Here is a 21,001-nt window from a genome sequence, read left to right as displayed (position 1 = left end):
ATCCAGTATCAAGTCAAGGATCACACACTGCCTTCAGTTGTCAGGTCTCTTGAGCCTCCTTTCGTCTGGAACAGTTCCCCAACCTTTTTTGGTCTTTCATGACATCAACATTTTTGAAGCCTCCAGGCCAGTTGTCTTGTGTAGTCTGTTCTGAACACAGCAACCAAAGGAATTATTTTAAAGCCTCATCAGATCATGTCCCTCCTCTGCTCAAAACCCTGCAGCAGCTGTGAGACTCGCTCAGCGTGAAAGCCAAGCTCCCGACAACAGCTCCAGGGCCCTGCAGGTTTCCCCTCCCCCACGATTTCCTCCAGGACCTCGACTCCCCCTCCTTTCCTCCCTGCTCACAGTTACAGGGCTCCTTGCTGCTCCGGGACCAGGACAGGGCAGCTCCTAACTCGGACTCTGTTCGGTTCTCCAGAATGCTCTTTCCAAGAGATCTTCTTGCTTCACTCCCTTATCTTTGCTCCTTCAAATCTCTGCTCAGATGCCTGCTTCGCATCCAGCGCCATGCTCACAGCCTTTAAATGCTGCAGCCTGCCCCTCCTGGGCCCTTCCTGTGCCATACTCCTCAACCCCTTACCCTGTGCTACTCTTTTTTTTTTTTAATTATATATTTTTATTTTGAAAATAATCTCAAACCTAAAGAAAAGTTGCAAATACAGTGCCAATAATTTTTTTTCTTGCATCATTTGAGAGAAAATTGCTCACTGGATACCACATCACCTCAAATACTTTGGTCAGAATTTCTTACAATCAAGGAAATTTTCCTACTTAAGCACAATACAGCCTTCAGTTATCAGGAAGTTAACCTTGATATGTTTCTACCATCTAATCCTCAGACTCCATTCAAATTTCACCAATTGTCCTAATAATGTCCACAGCATTAAAGGACATACTGGATCCATAGCTGGATCCCGTCCAGAATCAAGGCCAGAATTAGAGGTCATATTTAGTTGTAGTTCTTTAGTTTCTTTCAATCTGGAATCATTTTTCAGTCTTTCCTTGGCTTCATGACCTTGACACTTTTGAATTTTACAGTTACTTTGTAGAATATTTCTAAATCTGTGTTTATCTGGTGTTTCCTCATGACTTTTTAAAATAAATTTATTTATTTATTTGGCTGCGTTGGGTCTTCATTGCCCACTTGCCGTGGCCTCTCTTGTTGTGGAGCATGGGCTCTAGACACGCAGGCTTCAGTAGCTGCGGCCCGTGGGCTCAGTCGTTGCAGCTTGCAGGCTCTAGAGTGCAGGCTCAGTAGCTGTGGCGCATGGGTCTAGTTGCTCCGTGCCATGTGGGATCTTCCTGGACTAGGGATCAAACCCATGTCCCCTGCATTTGCAGGCAGACTCTCAACCACTGTGCCACCAGGGAAGTCCTTTCCTCATAATTTTACATTCACGTGATTCATCTTTGCAGGAATATCACAGAAGAGATGCTGAGTTCCTCACTCCATTCATTCAGGTAGCAGTTGATTTCATTTTATCTCATTACTGGAGATGTTAACTTTCCTCACTTGATTAATCTGGAATCTGCAAACCATCTCCCCTGTGAGGTTTTTCTTTTTCCCCTTTGAAAGTAATAAGTATTTTGTGGGGAAGTACTGGAACTATGTAAATATCCCATCCTTCTTCATCAAGTATTTAATTTATTCATTTATTTATTTACATCAGTATTGACTCTTGTTTTATGCAATAAATCATTGCTATGGACTGAATGTTTGTATCCCTGCCTTAAATTCATATGTTGAAGATCTAACCCTCAACGTAACGTATTTGGGCATGGGAAATTCGGGAGGTAATTAGGGTTCAATTAGGTTATGAGGGTAGGGCCCTCATGATGGGATTGGTGACCTTATAAGAAAAGGAAGAGAAGGAGACCTTGCTCTCTTCCTCTCTACACATAAGCACAGAAAAAAACCCATATGAGGACACAGTGAGAAAGTTGCTGTCTGCAAATTTGGAAGAGGGGCCTCACCAGGAACCAACCCTGCTGGCACCTTGATCTTGCACATCCAGTCTCCAAAACTGTGAGAAAATAAATTTCGATCGTTTTAGCCACCCAGTGTATGATATTGTGTTATGGCACCCTGAGCCAACTAGGACAGTCATTAATGGGCCAGTGGGAGCTCATTCATTCTGGCTCCTGTGTCCTTTTGAGTCCTCATTATTCTATCAGCTTTCTTTGCTTTCTGTCATAAGATATTCCAGGCTCATCTTGTACTTCCCCTGGCCCAGGCCTCGAATCAGCCATTTCTCCAAAGAGCCTGGGTTCTGTTAGTGGAATATGGTATTTAGAAGCCAAGATCCGGGTGTTAGATGTGCTCATTGCTACTGTCATGTCACTCCCAGGCCAGCGTGCATGTGCGTACACACGCATGCACACACACACACATTTGTAACTGTATTTCTCTATTTAGCTATATATTTTGAAATCCAATAGTTCACACTAATCTCTACAATTCCATTTCAACACCATTGGGTCCCTTCTGTTTTTCTCCCTTCAATTATTTGTAACTCTCTTCTTCAATAATGACCTGGTAGAAATACCATGTGAGCCAGCAATTGAACTCCTAAATATATTCCCCAAATAATCTAAAACAACTATGCAAACAAATGTAAATGCATGTTCATAGCAGTATTATTCATAATAGCTGAAAGGTGGAAACAACCCAAATATCCACATTGGATGAATGGATAAACAAGTTGTGATGTAGGCAAACAATGCACTATGACTCAGCCACAAAAAAGAATGAAGTATTAACACATGATACAACATGGATGAACCTCAAAAGCATTATTCCAAGTGAAAGAAGAGAAACACAAAGCTACATATTTTATGATTCCATTTATATTAAGTATCCAAAATAGGTAAATCCATAGAGCAGGTTGGTAGTTGCAAGGCAGTGGAAAGAGAGAGCCTTATCTACCATTTGTTTTTCCTTTCATCTTTTGAAACTCCGTGTTGAATGCTTTTTGACTAAGTTTTTGTTTTTTTTAATTTTTAAAAATTGAATCATTATTAAACAAAAAAATTATATAATAATACTGAAAAAAAATAATAGTGACCTGGCACCTATTACCCTTAACATGTTTACTTATTTGATCAACCCTTCTGTGTAATCGGCTTCTCATTGCCAATCGGTGCCAGTTCTCAAGGCACAGATCCTTCCTCAGTCCATCTTCGTTCAAATGCCCCATGTACATACCCTATTTGCTCCACTCAAGCTCTGACACCTCCCACCCAACCTTCTCCAACTTGGGCGTCTCCTTAGCCCACTTAGGCCCCAACAGCCCATGCCAGCTGCCGTCCTCACCTGACTTGGTCTCTGACACTCTGCAGGGGGCCATGTCCCAGCCGCCACCACCACCACGTGGATGCTTCCCTCACTTTACTCAGGCTCCCGTGCTAGGCCTTCTCCTCCAGGGTGTCCTCATCGGCCTGCTCTGACTCTGATACTCCACACCAGGCTGCCTTGTGCATAGCTGCCCTCCTTGCCCTGTTCAGGCTCCAGTTCCCAGACCACCATCTGCATGGATGTCCTCCTCACCTTGCTTGGCCCCAGTACCCAGCACCAGGGCTTGTCCTTGTGGGAACTCCTATCTCGCCCTACGTGAGCTCTGACACTCCAGGGTGAGGCACCCATGTGTGTGGGGGCCCTTCTCTCCCCACACAGGCTCCACCTCCCCCCACTGGGGCTTCCCCTGTGTGGACACTCTCCTCACCTAGTTGGGTTCCAATATCCCATACCAGGCTACCCCTCCACACGGATGTCTGTCTTGCTCTGTCCCACCTGATGGTTTTAGGACTGACAAGAAGGGAAGGAGATGAGGATGAGGAAGAAAAATGCTGCTCTATTTTTTTTTTTTTTTTTTGCAGTGCGCGGGCTTTCTTTAGTTGCGGTGAGTGGGGGCTACTCTTCGTTGTGGTGCGTGGGCTCCTCACTGCCATGGCTTCTCTTGTTGCGGAGCACGGGCTCTAGGCGCATGGGCTTCAGCAGTTGCAGCACATGGGCTCAATAGTTGTGGCTCACGGGCTCTAAAGTGCAGGCTCAATAGTTGTGGTGCATGGGCTTAGTTGCTCCGCGGCATGTGGGATCTTCCTGGGGCAGGGATTGAACCCATGTCCCCTGCATTGGCAGGCGGATTCTCAACCACTGCGCCACCTAAGAAGCCCCGCTACTCTATTCTCTACTGTTCCAAAGCACTTATCACTTTTGTATTAATCTGTTAGTTTCTGCTGTTAGTCTCACCATAACAAAATACCACAGACTGGGCGGCTTAAACAATAGAAATGTATTTCCTCACAGTTCTGGTGGCTGGAGGTCCAAGATCAAGGTGCCAGGAAATTAGATTTCTGGTGAGGCCTCTCTTCCTGGCTTGCAGATGGTTGCCTTCTTCTTCTTCTTTTTTTTTTTTTAAGAACTTTTATTGAGATACAGTTAACAGACAATAAACAGCATATATTTAGAGTGTACAATTTGGTATCCCAATCTCCCAATTCATTCCCTCCAACCCTCCCTGCTTTCCCCACTTGGTGTCCATGTGTTTGTTCTCTACATCTGTGTCTCTATTTCTGCCTTGCATTTCCTCTTTCATTGTTGTTAGCATTTGCCTTATGTATTGAGGTACTCCTATATTGGGTGCATATATATTTATAATTGTTATCTCCTCTTCTTGGATGGAACCCTTGATCTTTTTTTTTTTTTTTACTTTTTTGGGGGTACATCAAGTTCAATCATCTCTTTTTATACACATATCCCCATATTCCCTCCCTCCCTCGACTCCCCCCCACCCTCCCCGTCCCAGTCCTCTAAGGCATCATCCATCCTCGAGTTGAACTCCTTTTGTTATACAGCAACTTCCCACTGGCTATCTATTTTACAGTTGGTAGTATATATATGTCTGTGCTACTCTCTCACTTCATCTCAGCTTCCCCTTCACCCCCCGACCCCCAAACCTCGAGTTCTCCAGTCCATTCTCTGCATCTGTGTCCTTGTTCTTGTCTTGTCACTGAGTTCATCAGTACCATTTTTAGATTCCGTATATATGAGTTAGCATACAATATTTGTCTTCCTCTTTCTGACTTACTTCACTCTGTATGACAGACTGTAGGTCTATCCACCTCATTACACATAGCTCCATTTTGTTCCTTTTTATAGCTGAGTAATATTCCATTGTATATATATGCCACATCTTCTTTATCCATTCATCTGTTGATGGGCATTTAGGTTGCTTCCATGGCCTGGCTATTGTAAATAGTGCTGCAATAAACATTATGGTACATGTTTCTTTTGGGATTATGGTTTTCTTTGGGTATATGCCCAGTAGTGGGATGACTGGATCATATGGTAGTTGTATTTGTAGTTTTTTAAGGAACCTCCAAACTGTCTTCCATAGTGGCTGTACCAACTTACAGTCCCACCAACAGTGCAGGAGAGTTCCCTTTTCTCCACACCCTCTCCAACATTTGTGGTTTCCAGATTTTGTGATGATGGCCATTCTGATAGGTGTGAGGTGATACCTCATTGTGGCTTTGACTTGCATTTCTCTGATGATGAGTGATGTTGAGCATCTTTTCATGTGTTTGTTGGCCATCTGTATGTCTTCTTTGGAGAAATGTCTATTTAGGTCTTCCGCCCATTTGTGGATTGGGTTATTGGCTTTTTTGGTATTAAGCTGCAGGAGCTGCTTGTATATTTTGGAGGTTAATCCTTTGTCCATTGTTTCGTAGGCAACTATTTTTTCCCATTCTGAGGGTTGCCTTCTAGTCTTGTTTATGGTTTCTTTCGCTGTGCAAAAGCTTTTAAGTTTCATGAGGTCCCATTTGTTTATTCTTGATTTTATTTCCATGATTCTAGGAGGTGGGTCAAAAAGGATCTTGCTTTGATGGATGTCATAGAGTGTTCTGCCTATGTTTTCCTTTAGGAGTTTTACAGTGTCTGGCCTTACATGTAGGTCTTTAATCCATTTGGAGTTTATTTTTGTGTATGGTGTTAGGAAGTGTTCTAATTTCATTCTTTTACATGTAGCTGTCCAATTTTCCCAGCACCACTTATTGAAGAGGCTGTCTTTTTTCCATTGTATACTCGTGCCTCCTTTGTCAAAGATAAGGTGCCCATATGTGTTTGGGCTTACCTCTGCGTTCTCTATTCTATTCCATTGATCTTCCTTTCTGTTTTTGTGCCAGTACCATACTGTCTTGATCACTATGGCCTTGTAGTATAGTTTGAAGTTAGGAAGCCTGATTCCACCAACCCCTTGATCTTTATGTAGTGTCCTTTCTTGTCTCTTGTAACATTTTTTATTTTAAAGTCTATTTTATCTGATATGAGGATCGCTACTCCAGCTTTCTTTTGATTTTCATTTGCATGGAATATCTTTTTCCATCCCCTCACTTTCAGTCTGTATGTGTCCCTAGGTCTGAAGTAGTTCTCCTGTAGACAGCATATATATGGGTCTTGATTTTGTATCCATTCAGCCAGTCTCTGTCTTTTGGTTGGGGCATTTAGTCCATTTACATTCAAGGTCATTATCGATATGGATGTTCCTATTACCATTTTCTTAATTGTTTTGTTGTTGTTTCTGTAGGTCCTTTTCTTCTCTTATGTTTCCCGCTGAGAGAAGTTCCTTTAGCATTTGTTGTAGGGCTGGTTTGGTGGTGCTGAATTCTCTTAGCTGTTGCTTGTCTGTAAAGCTTTTGATTTCTCCATCCAATCTGAATGAGATCCTTGCTGGGTAGAGTATTCTTGGTTGTAGGTTCTTCCCTATCATCACTTTAAATATACCATGCCACTCCCTTCTGGCTTGCAGAGTTTCTGCTAAGGAATCAGCTGTTAACCTTATGGGAGTTCCCTTGTATGTTATTTGTCGTTTTTCTCTTGCTGCTTTTAATAACTTTTCTCTGTCTTTCATTTTTGTCAATTTGACTACTATATGTCTTGGCATGTTTCTCCTTGGGTTTATCCTGCCTGGGACTCTCTGCGCTTCCTGGACTTGGGTGGCTGTTTCCTTTCCCATGTTAGGGAAGTTTCCAACTATAATCTCTTCCAATATTTTCTCGGGTCCTTTCTCTCCCTCTTCTCCTTCTGGAACCCCTATAATGTTGGTGCGTTTAACATTGTCCCAGAGGTCTCTTAGGCTGTCTTCAGTTCTTCTCATTCTTTTTTCTTTATTCTTTTCCACATCAGTGATGATCACCATTCTGTCCTCCAGGTCACTTATGCGCCCTTCTGCCTCAGTGACTCTGCTATTGGTTCCTTCTAGTGTATTTTTCATTTCCGTTATTGTGTTGCATATCTCTGTTTGTTTGCTCTTTAATTCTTCCAGGTCTTTGGTAAACTTTTCAATCTTTGCATCCAGTCCTTTTTCAAAGTCCTGGATCATCTTCACCATCATTATTCTGAATTCTTTTTCTGGAAGGGTACCTATCTCCTCTTCATTTCGTTGTTTTTCTGGGGCTTTATCCTGTCCCTTCATCTGGTACAAAGTCCTCTGCTTTTTCATTTTCTCTGTCTTTCTGTGGCTGTGATTTTCAGTTCCACAAAATGAAATACTGCTGACACTGCTGGATACTGCTGTCTGCCCTCTTGTAATGGTTGCCTTCTTATTGTGTCCTCAGTCTTTTCTCTGTGCAGCACAGAGAAAGAAAGCTCTCTGGTGTTTCCTCCTCTTCTTATGAGGACACCAGTCCTAACGGATGAGGGCTCCATCCTTACGACCTCATTTAACTTTAATTATCTCCCTAAAGGCTCTGTCTCCTGATGCAGTCGCCCTGGGGGTTAGGGCTTGAATCTGGGGGAACACAATTCTGTCCAGTACATCTTCCTAACAGACTTTCTATGTTGCTGGTTCACTATGGTGACTCTTTTTTTATACATAAATTGGGGTATAGCTGTTTTACAATATTGTGTTAGTTCCGCGAAGCGAAGTGCAGAGAAATGAAGTGGCGGTCCCTGTGCTATACAGCAGGTTCACAGTAGTTCTCTGTTTTAGGTGTATTAGTGCATATATGTTTCTCTTTACGGCATCCTCTTCCCCGTCCCTGCATTTCAGCATTTAAAGGTGCCGCTCACCTGCGGGACCTTGCCTCTGGCTCACGGTGGCAGCCCAAGAACCTGGGAGGGCCGCTGGAGGCGCTCTTACACACGTGCAGAGAGACACGCACGTCCGAGAAAGCGTGCGTTGGGGCGCCTCGCTCCCACTCTCCTCCACCGGCCGACCGTGCGCAGGGAAAGTCAGAATTGCTGGGGCCAGGTACACACGGTTTATTTTTCTCCACAGAGCAAAGTACAGAGAGGTGGGGAGGGCAGCTGGGCCTGGAGGCGCAGCCGTGGGCAGGCCCCCGGCCCTGGCGGAGGCCAAAGGAGGTCCTGGCGGCCGCCCCAGGAGGACACGGGCGTCAGCGGCACCGCTGGTCGGGGGCCGCCGGCGAGAGGACGGAGAAGGGGCGGGCGAGGGGAGGTGGAAGCCCGCGGCCTGATGGGCTCACACGAAGCCGGGCTTCATGGACACGCGGCGGCAGCTGGGGCAGCTCTGCGTCCCGTTGTTCTGCAGGCACCTTGGGAGGCAAAGGGTTCTGTCCACTCGATGGGCCTGTCCTCCCACCCTGGGCCCGACTCCCTCTCCTCCCCTCCCCTCTGCAGGGCCAGGAGGCGTCCACAGCCCCCAGCCTCCTGCCAGCAGCCCTGCCGGCCCCTCGCGCTCTGCCTGGGGAGGCCTCCAGGGCAGGGCCTGGGCCGGGAGTCAGGAGGGTGGGGTGGAGGCAGGTCTGACCCTGGGCACCTAAATGCCATGATCTTTGGGAAGCCTCTCTGGTCCTCGTTGGGGAGAATAACAGAACGTCCCCCTCACAAGGCTGCCGGGAGGAGTCAACGGGTTGCTAGACAGGAGACTCTTAGAACGGGTATGGGATGCCGAAAGCGCTGTGTGAGTGTCTGCTGTGCGTATGACGGCTGTGATCAGGCCCCCGAGAGACCCCAAGTGCCCCGTGCCCACCGGCGGGGCGCGCACCTGAGGTGGAAGATGTGGGAGCAGGGCAGAGCCTGCAGCCGGCGGTTCTTCTCGCCGATGGACTCGCCGCACAGGCCGCAGTAGAGCTCGGTCTCCTCCACGCACTCGTGGAAGCGCACGACCTGGCTGCGCAGCTCCCGCTGCAGCCCTTTGCTGCGGTAGATGCGCTCGCTCAGGCAGTGCAGCTTCAGCTGGCCCAGCTGGGGCGGCGGGCACCGGGGAGCACGCGGTGGGGAGAGGCCACGTCAGCGCGAGCGCGCAGCTGCCCTGCCTCCTCGCCCAGCCCCAGAAGCTGTCCCCACGGGGCCACCGGGCGGTCAGGACACGGGGGTCCTGGCCGCACACCTGCCTTGCTGATGGACCTGGGAAAAGCGTCCCGCCCTCTCTGGGCCCTGGTTTCCCCTCATGCAGAATGAGGAGGTGGGTGAGCTCCGTGATCCTTACTCCTAGAACCGGCTGGGGGCTCCGTGTTTTGGAGGCTTTTATGGACCAAACCTGCTGCATTGACTTCATGATAATTAATTTGCTTTCCTGCTTTTGTGAATTAAATGAGATATTCGGGTAAGCGTAAGCAGCTGTCATCCCGCCAAGGCACACATATTTGGCATTTTCATTGGACTGTGCCCCGATCCCTGTGAAATGCACATCTTCTCGAAAACTTTGAGAAACCCTGAGGCTGTTGTCAGCATTTAAAGGCTTGGATGTGGCTATGACATTTGGGGAGGCCACACATATTATGGAAGAAACATGAGCTTTGAAGAGTTAAGACAGACGGGTCACCAGGTGTGGGACCTGGGGGACATCTCTGAGCCTCACTCCCCTCACCTGTAAGATGGGGCTTGCTGTACCCACCTCGCAGGGAGGCAGTGAGGCCTGGAACTGCCGCCTAGAAGAGCTCTGTGGTGCCCACATCTCTGGGAGTGGAGGCCACTGTTAGGAGTTTTAACGACCATCAAAAAACCTCTGAGGAATTCTGATATCCCCCCAGCTATGGAATGCCTGCCCTGCCCTACGAAGTGGTCTCTGGATGGAAAAGAGACAGCCGGGCTCTGGGGATGACCGGGAGCAGCGCGTGGAGATCAGGAGGCGCTCAGGCACGAGCGGGCTCCGGGGGCCTCCACCTTGGGCTGCTGACTCCAGACGCAGCAGACGGAACCGGGTCTCACCTTGTTCCCCACCTCCTCGGCCAGGGCCTGGGCTCTCTCAATGGCATCCAAAGCCTGGAAGGGGAGCACAGGCCAGGGCTGCAGGCAGAGCCGTCTGACCGGGAGGGAAGGGGGAGGGAGGGCGGCCCCGCTGGGCAGCTGCCCTGTGTACAAAGGTAAGAGGAAGAGGCTGCATGCCGTCGTCAGTGCTGCCTCAGTTTACTCAGGTACGAAATGGGAAGCATATGCCTCTCTCACGGGGTGTTGTGGACTCACAGGAGGCAGTTAAAGTGTCCTGAATTCAAACCCCACGTCTGGCCCTTTACGAGCTATGTGGCTGCGCGAGCCACGGACTTCTCCGAGCCTGGACAATGACCTGGAAGCCCTCGGCCTCGTGGGACTGGGCGAGGCTGCTGTTACACAGTGTCTGAGAGTCCAGCCCAGAACCAGCCCCACACGTGGTTGGCTGACCTACGGGCCCCAAGTGGGAGCCCTGGGGAGAGCTGGGGGCTGCAGGGAAGGGGCCCACCTCACCTTGTCCAGCGCCTTCCGGGCCACCCAGCACTTGGCCACACCCAGCAGCACCTGTACCTGCCCCAGGCGGTTTCCGATCTCGGTCATGATGCTCAGGGCGGAGTCGTACCTGGGGAAGGCTGTCTGCACAGCCAGGTGAGGGGTGGAGTCAGGCCGGGCCGGGCCCGCACCTCCTCCCCCTGCATCCCGGGGGCCTCACCTCCGGGTCCCCACGGCTCCGGTGGATGTCAGCGAAGCAGAGCAGGCAGAGTGCCTGCAGTGGCCGGTCCCCATGCTGCAGCGCAATCTTCATAGACTCCTGGGGTGGAAGCCGGTCACTCAGGCCCGCTCACCGGGCCCCCGCCGCTGGGGCGCCTCACCCCGTGGGCCCCCTCGACGGGCAGTCCAGGCCCACCAGCATCCTCAGAGCCCGGCGCACCTTTCATGAAGCTGAGGCCCCATGCATGGGACCCCTGAGGCCTGAGAGCACTAGACACTGAGGTCCTGAGAGCAGCAGTGACCTGACCAAGGTCAAATGGCAAAGTTGGGATGCGAACCCAGGTCAGTGGAACTCCAGAGACTGGCTCTCTGCCCACTTCATGTGCCCCAGAGGGGGCGTACTCGGTGGGGGGCAGAGGGAAGCCCCCTTGCCTGAGGACGGACTAGAAGGCAATGAGGTTTGGGGCAGGGGGACTGGGAACCCACACCTCCTTCGGGGGCTCAGCTGCAGAGGGGAGGGGCCGGGGCGCGCCTCGCAGGACGCTGAGGGCTGAGCGGGCAGGAAGAGACCCTGGGCCCAAGCCCCGGCCCACACCGCCGCCCTGCACCTGCCCCCGTGCCCTGCTGCCTCACCTCACAGCACTCCATGGCGCTGCCCAGGCGGCCCAGCAGGCGATAGGCCACAGCCACGTGGTACTGGCTCATGGCCCGGTACTTGAGGCTCCAGCCTCTGCCGTAGTCACTGACGAGCTCTGCAGCCTTGCAGGGGAAGAACAGGGCCTTCTCGTAGTCCTGCAGGGGACACAGGGCGGCGCGGGGTGGCAGGGGCGCACTGAGCGGAGCGCTCCGCGGCGTGTCCACGCCGTCGCTCAGCCCGATGTCCGGGAGAAGAGGGGTCCAGGCAGAGGGGAGAGCCGGGGCAAAGGCGGGGGCTCCGTGAACACAGGGTCTCGTCGGGTCTGCGGGCGTGGGGCCAGAGCCCGGCCCCGTTCTTCGTAGACGCACAGGAAGTGTGTGCCGAGTTCATGAAGGAGAGGCGAGGACCGGCAGCTGGGGAGCTCCCCGGCGGCCCCGCGGCTGGGACTCGGCGCGCTCCCCGCCAGGGCCCCGGGTTCCATCCCTGGTCGGGGCACTGCAACCCCATGAGCCGGGTGGCACAGCGGGGCTGGGGGGTGGGGTGGAGGAAATGCAGCTGGCTTCTCCTCTCACTCGGCCCCCGCTGGGCCCCTCGGCCTCGGAGACGCACAGAAGGGCGGCGGCGGGGACACCAGGGCCCCCTCCCGACCCCCGCTGGGCTGGCCTCCTGCCACGCGCTCCTCGCTGAAGGCTCGTGGCGGCCACAGCACAGTCCGCTCGCAGGACAGCGGGACAGACCCGCTGCGGCACAGAAATCCTGCGCTCACCCTCCCGGTCTCCTCACACCTCCAAATGTGTTTTCCACCTGTCCATCACGCGCTCATGACCTCCCCTTACACACCATAAGGAAAACAGAAGAAAATCAGCGAGGCGCTCCCTTAGCCACCTCATCCGTCCAGTCCGCCAGATCCGTTCCCGCGCTGCCTCCCTCCTGCTCCCATCCCATCCAATGCAACTCCCCCCAGGTGGGCTCTGGAAGCCCCACCCTCCTGGTCTCTTTCTACTGAATCAGTCCCATCAACGTAAAAACACAGTCTGGCATTTCTTACCTCATTTGGAAAACAAAAACAAAAATAAAAATCAAACAACCTTCTTTGACCTCATGGCCCATTCAGCTGCAGCCCCACGTCTCTGTTCTGTTTTTGTAGAAAACATATTTGAATCTTTATTTAATATATAACAAGTAAATATGACCCAAAGAGAATTCTCAGTTACCCCAATTAAAAAAAAAAAAGTTCCTAACGTACGTAATTTGCACTATGCACTTTTTAAAAAGATTATTTATTTTTTAAAATTTATTTATCTGGCTGCACTGGGTCTTGGTTGCAGCATGCGGGATCTAGTTCCCTGACCAGGGATCAAACCCTGGCCCCCTGCATTGGGAGGGCAGAGTTTTAGCCACTGGACCACCAGGGATGTCCCTGTACTGTGTACTTCTTAGTATTTCTTTCTTTTTTTTTTTTTGTTCTTAATCAGTCTTTTTATATATTTATTTATTTATTGGCTGCACTGGGTCTTCGTTGCAACGTGTGGGCTTTTCTCTAGTTGTGGTGAGCGGGGGCTACGAATCGTTATGGTGCACGGGCTTCCCATTGTGGTGGCTTCTCTTGTTGTGGAGCACGGGCTCTAGGTGCTCGGGCTTCAGCAGTTGCAGCACATGGGCTCAGTCGTTGTGGCATGCGGGCTGGGTTTAGTTGCTCCAAGGCACGTGGGATCTTCCTGGACCGAGGATTGAACCTGTGTCCCCTGCGTTGGCAGGTGGATTCTTAACTGCTATGCCACCTGGGAAGTCCACTATGTAAATTTTTTTTTTTTTTGGGGGGTACACCAGGTTCAATACACTATGTACTTTTTAATTTGAACCCGTGTAAATGTTTTGCAGACTTAATATTAAATTTAATTTAAAAAACCCTAAAAATAGAAAATGGAAATGTGACCTTAACTGTATATCATTATATTTATATTATAATTAATTATGATAATTATAAGTGTATAATATAATTGAGGTGTATTATAATATTATCTCATAATATGTTATGATAATTTTGTGTTAATGTATATATTATATAATATATTGATATAGCCATACAGAAAAATTATCTCAAATGACCTTAAAATATATACTTGAAGAGTTCAGCCATAGTGGGATATATTATAAAGACAAAAGAAGTGCAAAGAAATCTTAAACCTCATTCATCTTTTTTTTTTTAGTAATATTGGTATTGTCTTTTGAAATTATTTTATGTACTTTGTAGGATAAAGTAAATATTTAGAAACCATGATTTTCAGTCTAAGAGAAAAGAGAGTTGAGTTTGAAATAAATTAAGGAAAATCCTGAAACAAAATTAGCTTTAAATTGGGAATATCAGTATAAAGTTCAATTGTCCTCGCAACTCAAGAGATTTAGTAGCAACAACAACCCCATAGCAATGAGCATCTGGAGAACCCATATTTGGGGTTTTTTAGTTGTTTTTAAGTTTTTTGGCCGCACTGTGTGGCACACGGGATCTTAGTTCACCGACCTGGGATTGAACCCGTGCCCCCTGCAACGAAAGCATGGAGTCTTAACCACTGGACTGCCAAGGAAGTCCCTACATTTGCTCTTTAAATACCATTTCCTACTGAAAAAGAACCCAGCAGGAAATAGAGTGGACCCTCTGTATCTGAGGGTATACAGATACCTTCTTGAATTCAAAGATACATTCTTGAATTCAACCTACTGAGGATTAAAAATATTCAGGGGGAAAAAATCCAGAAAGTTCCAAACAAGCAAAGCTTGAATTTGCCATGCACCAGACGATTTACATAGCACTTACATTGTATTAGGTATTATAAGTAATCTGGAGATGATTTAAGCGATACAGGAGGATGTGTGTAGATTATATGCAAATACTGCACCATTTTGTATAAGAGGCTTGAGCATTCCCAGATTTTGGTGTCCTCAGGGGTTGTGTAACAAATCTCCTGCTGATAAGGAGGGAATGGACGACTGTATACAAAACAAGCCTGGGACAGGATATTGCGCCAGAAAACAAGAATGCTTTCTTTTTTTTTTTTTTAACACAATTTCTATTTATTTATTTATTTTATTTATTTATTGGCTGCATTGGGTCTTCATTGCTGCACATGGGCTTTCTCTATTTGCTGAGAGTGGGGGCTACTCTTCGTGGTGCGTGGGCTCCTCATTGTAGTGGCTTCTCTTGCTATGGAGCACTGGCCCTAGGGACATGGGCTTCAATAGTTGTGGCTCACGGGCTCTAGAGCACAGGCTCAATAGTTGTGGCTCACAGGCTTAGTTGCTCCGTGGCATGTGGAATCTTCCCAGAGCAGGGCTCGAACCCGTGTCCCCTGCAATGGCAGGTGGATTCTTTATCACTGCGCCACCTAGGAAGTCCAAGAATGCTTTCTTTAAAAGACTAAATGAGGTCTCATCAAAAGGATACAGGAGCCATATTGAAGAGAATTCCACTCACTAAAATTAAGGTAATGTGAGCATCAAAAGGAACAATGATTGCAACTGACTGAAGAATACCGAATACAGTTTTAAATCCATGATTTCTTTTTTGTTTCTTTTTTTTTTTTTAGAAATGTATTTGTTAATTTTTTGACTGCATTGGGTCTTCGTTGCCTCGCGGGCTTTCTCTGCTTGCAGAGATCGGGGGCTGCTCTTTGTTGCGGTGCGCAGGCTTCTCATTGTCGTGGCTTCTCTTGAAGCACAGGCTCTAGGCGCGTGCTTGGGCTTCAATAGTTGCAGCGCACAGGCTTAGTTGCTCCACGGCATGTGGGATCTTCCTGGACCAGGGATTGAACCTGTGTCCCCTGCATTGGCAGGCGGATTCTTAACCACTGTGCCACCAGGGAAGTTTCCCTAAATCCATGAATTCATAATGATACTCCAAAAAGAGGAAGCAAAACAAACAAGTGTGATCATTGAATGCAACTATCACATCAACTCATTATTCTGAAACACGGTAATGAAAGGACGGGGAAAAAGTATTTATTCTGCCTTTCCTTTAGGAACTGTATTTTGGAGTAATCAGCTAGCTCCAATTAATGAGGGAAAGTTCCTCCTTATAGAAAAATCCCAGCTAATAACTGTAGAAGGCATGATAATTTAGAACTTGGAAACTGCCGTTTCATGAGAGTTGAAATGAAAGAATTGATTCAGGCAACAAACATCAATCGATGCTCAAAGCATTATGGAGAATGTTGTTGCAGAACTGAATAATCACAGCCCAGTGTCACCCCACCAGTTAACCTGCTGGTTGTGAAAGGAAGAAGGCAAAGCTGAACACAGTGGGATCAGGTGGTCACTCCGTCAGCCATCCGTATGATGTCGTATGAAGCACGCAGCCTCGCTTCCACAGTATTCTAACTGCAAATGCATGACCTAAACCTTACCAAGTCATGATTTAGTTCTAGTTCATAGAGAGTAATGGAGACAAAGAAACAACTCACATGCCTCCTTGAGGAAGACATGAGGCGATGAGATGGAATATTAATTACTCTGCTTCTTCAATACATCATGGAAAATAAAGAGGAGGGCAGGAATTTTCTATTGGAAGAGACGTAATCACCACTGCAATGTGTGGTCCTTGACTGTGTTCCAGTTCAAACAAGCCGAGGGTAAAGGAGTATTTTTAGGATAAGTAGAGAAAGTGAAGAAAGAGATAATTGTTCACTATGGTGTGCATGGTAATAGTATTGTGATTATGTAATAAAGTGTACTTATATCAGAAAATGGTCTTTTTTTTCCCCCAGAAATGCATACTGGGGACTTCCCTCGTGGCCCAGGGGTTAAGAATCTGCCTGCCAATGCAGGGCACACAGGTTCAAGGCCTGGTCCAGGAAGATTCCCACATGCAGTGGAGCAACTAAGCCCGTGTGCTACAACTACTGAAGCCCGCGTGCCTAGAGCCCGTGCTCTGCAATAGGAGAAGCCACCGCAATGAGAAGCCCGTGCACCACAATGAAGAGTAGCCTCCGCTTGCTGCAACTAGAGAAAGCCCATGCGCAGCAACAAAGACCCAATGCAGCCAAAAAAAAATATATATATATTGAACTACTTTGGGGTAAAATATCATGATGTCTGTTATTTTATAGACATCATAAAATAATTGTTAACTCTAAGTAGTGGGTATACGGCGATTCATCATATTACCTTCTATGCTTTCCTGTATGGTTAGTTTTCTTCATAATAAAAAGAGTTTTAAAACATCCCTATCCCTCTCCAATCCTACTGCATCTCACTGAATGGCTTCCCCAGAGGTCTAGTTGCTGAAAACAATATCCTACTCTCATTTCCTCACACCCCACCTCTGCTCCATCAGCATTTACACACTCCAAGGTTTATTAAACAGCTACTATGTTCCAGGCACGCAACATCCCCCGTGGGCCAAGCACAGCCTGGATGCCTTGGGGAAGGGGAGCAAACACTCAGGACCAGAAGCCCGAGGCCGCTGACCCCACCAGTTTCTTCTCAATCTGCCTTCTCCCCTCCCCTACCTCTCTGACCCCACCACCTCCTACCTTCTTCTCACACACCTGCTGCAGCCATGCTGGCCTCCAACCCTCGTGGAACATGCCAGGTAAGCGCCCCCAAGGGCAGAGCTGTGCTTTCCCGTTCCCTCTTCTTCATTCCTTTGCCACACTTCTGCATGTCTCACCCTCTCATCTCCTCCACGTCTATGAGGCCGTCCAACCACGCTGTTTGAAACTGCAACACCCCACCCTCAGCGCTCCCAACCGCCTTTCCCTGCTTGCTCTTTCCCTAAGCACCTTCTAGCAGGCTGTACTCTTGATTTGCTCAATACATGTATCTGTCTTTCTCCCGCAGCTAGAACGCAAGCTTCATGAGCCCAGGGACCTGGGTGTTGTTTTCCCCATTGCACCCTAGGCTTACAACCACACTGTAAGGCGGGTTCCATTCTCCCTCGTTTCATAGGTTCAGAGAGGAGGGTTGACTTGCCCAAGATCACACAGCAAACAGGCGGCAGTGCAGGCTCACGGCCTATCCTCACATAGGGGCTTTCCATTCCCCCAGAAGTCAGACAGATCAAGGCTTGAACTCTGGCTCAGCCCTTCCTGGCCATGCCTTTACCTCCCGGCTAAGTCTTTTTCCTCCCAGACTCCCGCCTGTCTCATCCCTACCTAAATGGGAGGACTGAATGAGGTGATGCAACAGGGAGCGTGGCTCACGGGAGCTTCCACCACCCTCTCCAGGGGCCCAGGCCCACCTTGACCTGGGCGTAGAAGCTGCCCAGGCTACAGCAGACGCGGCACTCCAGCATGGCGTCGTCGTTGTTGTGGGCGTAGCGCAGGGCCTTCTCGAAGCTCTCCAGGGCCTTCTGGAAGAGGCTGAGGCCCAAGAAGGCGTTGCCCATGCTCAGACTGACCTGGCCTCCGAGCTGGGCGGCCGCCCTGGTGCCGGGCAGGCCGAGGCAGGTCTTGCAGTAGGAGATGGTCTTGTGAAACTCACACAGCTTCTCATTGCTGCGCGCCAGGTTCAGGTAGCTCTCCAGGAGGAAGTCTGCATCCTCCAGCTCCCGAGCCGTGTCGATCTGCACCACAGCAAACTGCCCGCCGGGGTGGTGGGCCGGGGCCGTCAGCCTGGACTTGGGGCTGTGGGCCCCAGCCTCCACGCCTCCAAGCCTCACAGCCCAAAGCCTCAGACCCAGAGCATCCACCCCCAGCCTCAGCTGTGTTCTCTGCTCCCCAGACACAGACTGGAAGCTGCAGCCAGGAGCCTCCACCTCCCAAACCCAGACCCACAGCTTTCACCTTTCCATCCCAAGCCTAGGTCTGCACCCAGCCTCCCCAGCCTCAGTCCTGGAGCCAGCGCCCCGCCAGGCTCAAACTCAGAACCCCACACAGGGAGGCTGGAACCTGGACTCTGAGACCTGGCCTGAGCTCCCCGAACCCTGAGGCTGAGAAGCTCAGTCTCAGAGCCTCCGACATCAAAGTTCAAGGCCACAGGCCCCAATCCAAAGCCAAGACACAGCATCTAAGACCCAGGGCCCCGACCACTAGCCTGTGAGATAGAGGGGAGGCTGAGGAGGCGGAGAGGGGCTAGGAAGCCTGGGAGAAATCCTGCCCTACCCCTGCCTCCCGCCCCGGCTGCGGGAGCTCCCACCTTTAGCATCTCCTTGTAGCGGCCCATCTCTGAGTGGGCTGTGACCAGGCAGCCCAGCACTCGGAAGCGCCCCACGAGGTCCGAGCTCTTCTCCAGCACCTTCACCCACACCTGCAGCGCCTTCTCCGTCTGGTTAGACTGGTACAGCCGGAGCCCCTTCTCGATCTGCTGCTTCGTCTGGTCCTGCCCCATCCTCCCAGAGCCCCCCGCGCCCTGCGGAGAGACCCTCGTGGCTCCGTGCCTCTAGGCACCCACGGCGGGGGACCCCCGGGGCCAGCTGCCTACCGAGTCCTGAGGAGCCGCAGGGCCTGGCTGGGGAGCGGGTGCCACCCTGGGAACAAAGCTGGTCCGGCCGCTGTCCGCAGCTGTCCCTGCCAGTTGGGACCACGTGGCTGCCGAGGAATGTCAGCCGCACGGTCACGCGGGCCTCTGCCGCACCCACCCCCAAGCTGGGAGGAAGGGGCCTGCCCCCGCCCCCCCCGCACCCCCTTGGCGTCTCCTCTCAGACACTGGCCCTGAGCCCCCTGGCAGGGCAGGCCCTCCCCGAAGCCCTTCCTGGGAGCCGTCTCCAGGGGTGGGCTGAGAGCTGCAGGAAGCAGGGATGAGGCTCTGGGCACACAGGCGGCAGGGAGGCTGAGGCCGGTGCCCAGCTCTGAGCTCCGCCCCTTCCCCATCACCACCTTCCCCCCAGACCATCACGCCCAGGCCCTATTCCTGTGAGTCACTGGGCAGGAGGTCACTCACCCGTGCACGTGTCCACGCCACCCCCACACGTCCTAACTCACAGCCCGCCCCCAGCCAACAAGTCGCTCAGCGCACAAGGCCTGTCTGCTCATCTGTGAGATGGGGCAGTGACGGGCTGATAAACCCTAAGCCGCGGGCGTGCTATGAGCAGCACCGTGCGGTCGGTACCAGCACGGACCCTGGGAGCCAGGCTGCCAGCGTTCCGGCTCCGACTCTGCCATTGGCTAGCTGCATGGGCAGCATGGCTTTGGGCAGGAGAGGAGTGGTGCCTACTCCACTGGATGGTGAGGAGAACTAAATGACCGAGTCGCGGGCTAGGACTCAGAACAGTGCCGGACACGCCGGAAACCCCGTGACGATAAGCAGGAGGCTGTCTGGAGCTGCTTCCGGCGGCTCCAGCGCTAACTGCCCACGAGGGACAGAAGTGGGCCTTGGAAGATGTTATGTGCTTATTTACTTTTTAAACACTCCGTGTTTTTTTTAAATTAATGTATTTTATTTATTTTATTTTTGGCTGCGTTTGGGTTTTTTGTTGCTGCACGCAGGCTTTCTCTAGTTGTGGTGCAAGGGCTTCTCTTGTTTCAGAGCACGGGCTCGAAGCGTGCAGGCTTCAGTAGTTGGGGTGCACGGGCTCATTAGTTGTGGCTTGCAGGCTCTAGAGCGCAGACTCAGTAGTTGTGGCGCACGGGCTTACCTGCTCCACGGCAGGTGGGATCTTCCCGGACCAGGGTTCGAACCCGAGTCCCCTGCATTGGCAGGTGGATTCTTAACCACTGCTCCACCAGGGAAGTCCGAATATTGTAAAAATATCCAATTCCAATACCAGTCCCAGTTTGGAAGGTCCCTTACAATGAGTTTTAATGCCAGGCACCATGGAGAAGGGCAAAGTCTTACAGAGGGGGCAGGCCCGTGAAGCTCTGGGGCTCCTGGGGTTGAGAGAGGCCCCTTCCAACCCCACCAGCTAGACTCACCCCGTCCTTCTCTTCCCTCTCCGCACCCCAGGCTCCTTCTTGCCTCAGGGCAAAGTTGTCCTCTCAGATGGACAGTGGTTTTTAGTATACAAGCATACCTCATTTTACTGTACTTCTCAGATGTCGTTTTTCACAAATGGAAGATTTGTGGCAAACCAGCATCAAGCAAGTCTATCGGCGCCATTTTTCAAACAGTGTATGCTCGCTTCTTGTCTCTGTGTCACATTTTGGCAATTCTCATAATATTTCAAGCTCCTTCATTATTCTGTTTGTTACAGTGAGGGGTAAGCAGTGAGCTTCCATGTTATTACTGTGGCTCACTAAAGGCTCAGATGATGGTTAGCATTTTTTAGCAACAAAGTATTTTTTAGTTTAGGTCCCAACATTGTTTTTTTAGACATAATGCTATTGCACACTTAATAGGCTACAATATAGCGTAGACGTAACTTTTTAAATAATTTATTGTATTATTTATTGGCTGCATTAGGTCTTCATTGTTGTGCATGGGCTTTTCTATAGTTGCAGAGAGCGGGGGCTACTCTTCATCGTGGTGCGTGAGCTTCTCATTGCAGTGGCTTCTCTTGTTGTGGAGCACGGGCTCTAGGCGTGCAGGCTTCAATAGTTGTGGCA

The 21,001-nt window shown here is 50.1% G+C and overlaps 1 protein-coding gene across 3 annotated transcripts; it reads right to left on the bottom strand.

Moving 5' to 3' along the window:
- Nucleotides 1–8,257: 8,257 nt before the first annotated feature.
- RAPSN (receptor associated protein of the synapse) lies at nucleotides 8,258–19,039 on the bottom strand. 3 transcript variants are annotated; one of them, XM_057749723.1, is made up of 8 exons: nucleotides 18,657–19,039; nucleotides 17,761–18,099; nucleotides 11,522–11,680; nucleotides 10,890–10,988; nucleotides 10,691–10,813; nucleotides 10,178–10,231; nucleotides 9,012–9,211; nucleotides 8,258–8,559 (listed from the first exon to the last, which is right to left on the bottom strand). In XM_057749723.1, exons 1-8 carry the CDS (start codon nucleotides 18,846–18,848, stop codon nucleotides 8,487–8,489), a joined length of 1,239 nt encoding a protein of 412 aa, XP_057605706.1. In that variant the 5' UTR covers nucleotides 18,849–19,039; the 3' UTR covers nucleotides 8,258–8,486. The 3 variants fall into 3 exon arrangements, with proteins under 3 accessions (XP_057605706.1, XP_057605704.1, XP_057605705.1); XM_057749721.1 differs by having other exon boundaries at nucleotides 9,012–9,164; XM_057749722.1 differs by having other exon boundaries at nucleotides 9,012–9,164; nucleotides 11,522–11,647.
- Nucleotides 19,040–21,001: the final 1,962 nt, after the last annotated feature.

Source organism: Hippopotamus amphibius, chromosome 9 (genome assembly GCF_030028045.1).
Source record: "Hippopotamus amphibius kiboko isolate mHipAmp2 chromosome 9, mHipAmp2.hap2, whole genome shotgun sequence".
NCBI lineage: Eukaryota > Metazoa > Chordata > Mammalia > Artiodactyla > Hippopotamidae > Hippopotamus > Hippopotamus amphibius.
Note: the sequence above shows the minus strand (reverse complement) of the source record. Positions and strands in the feature narration are given on the sequence as shown.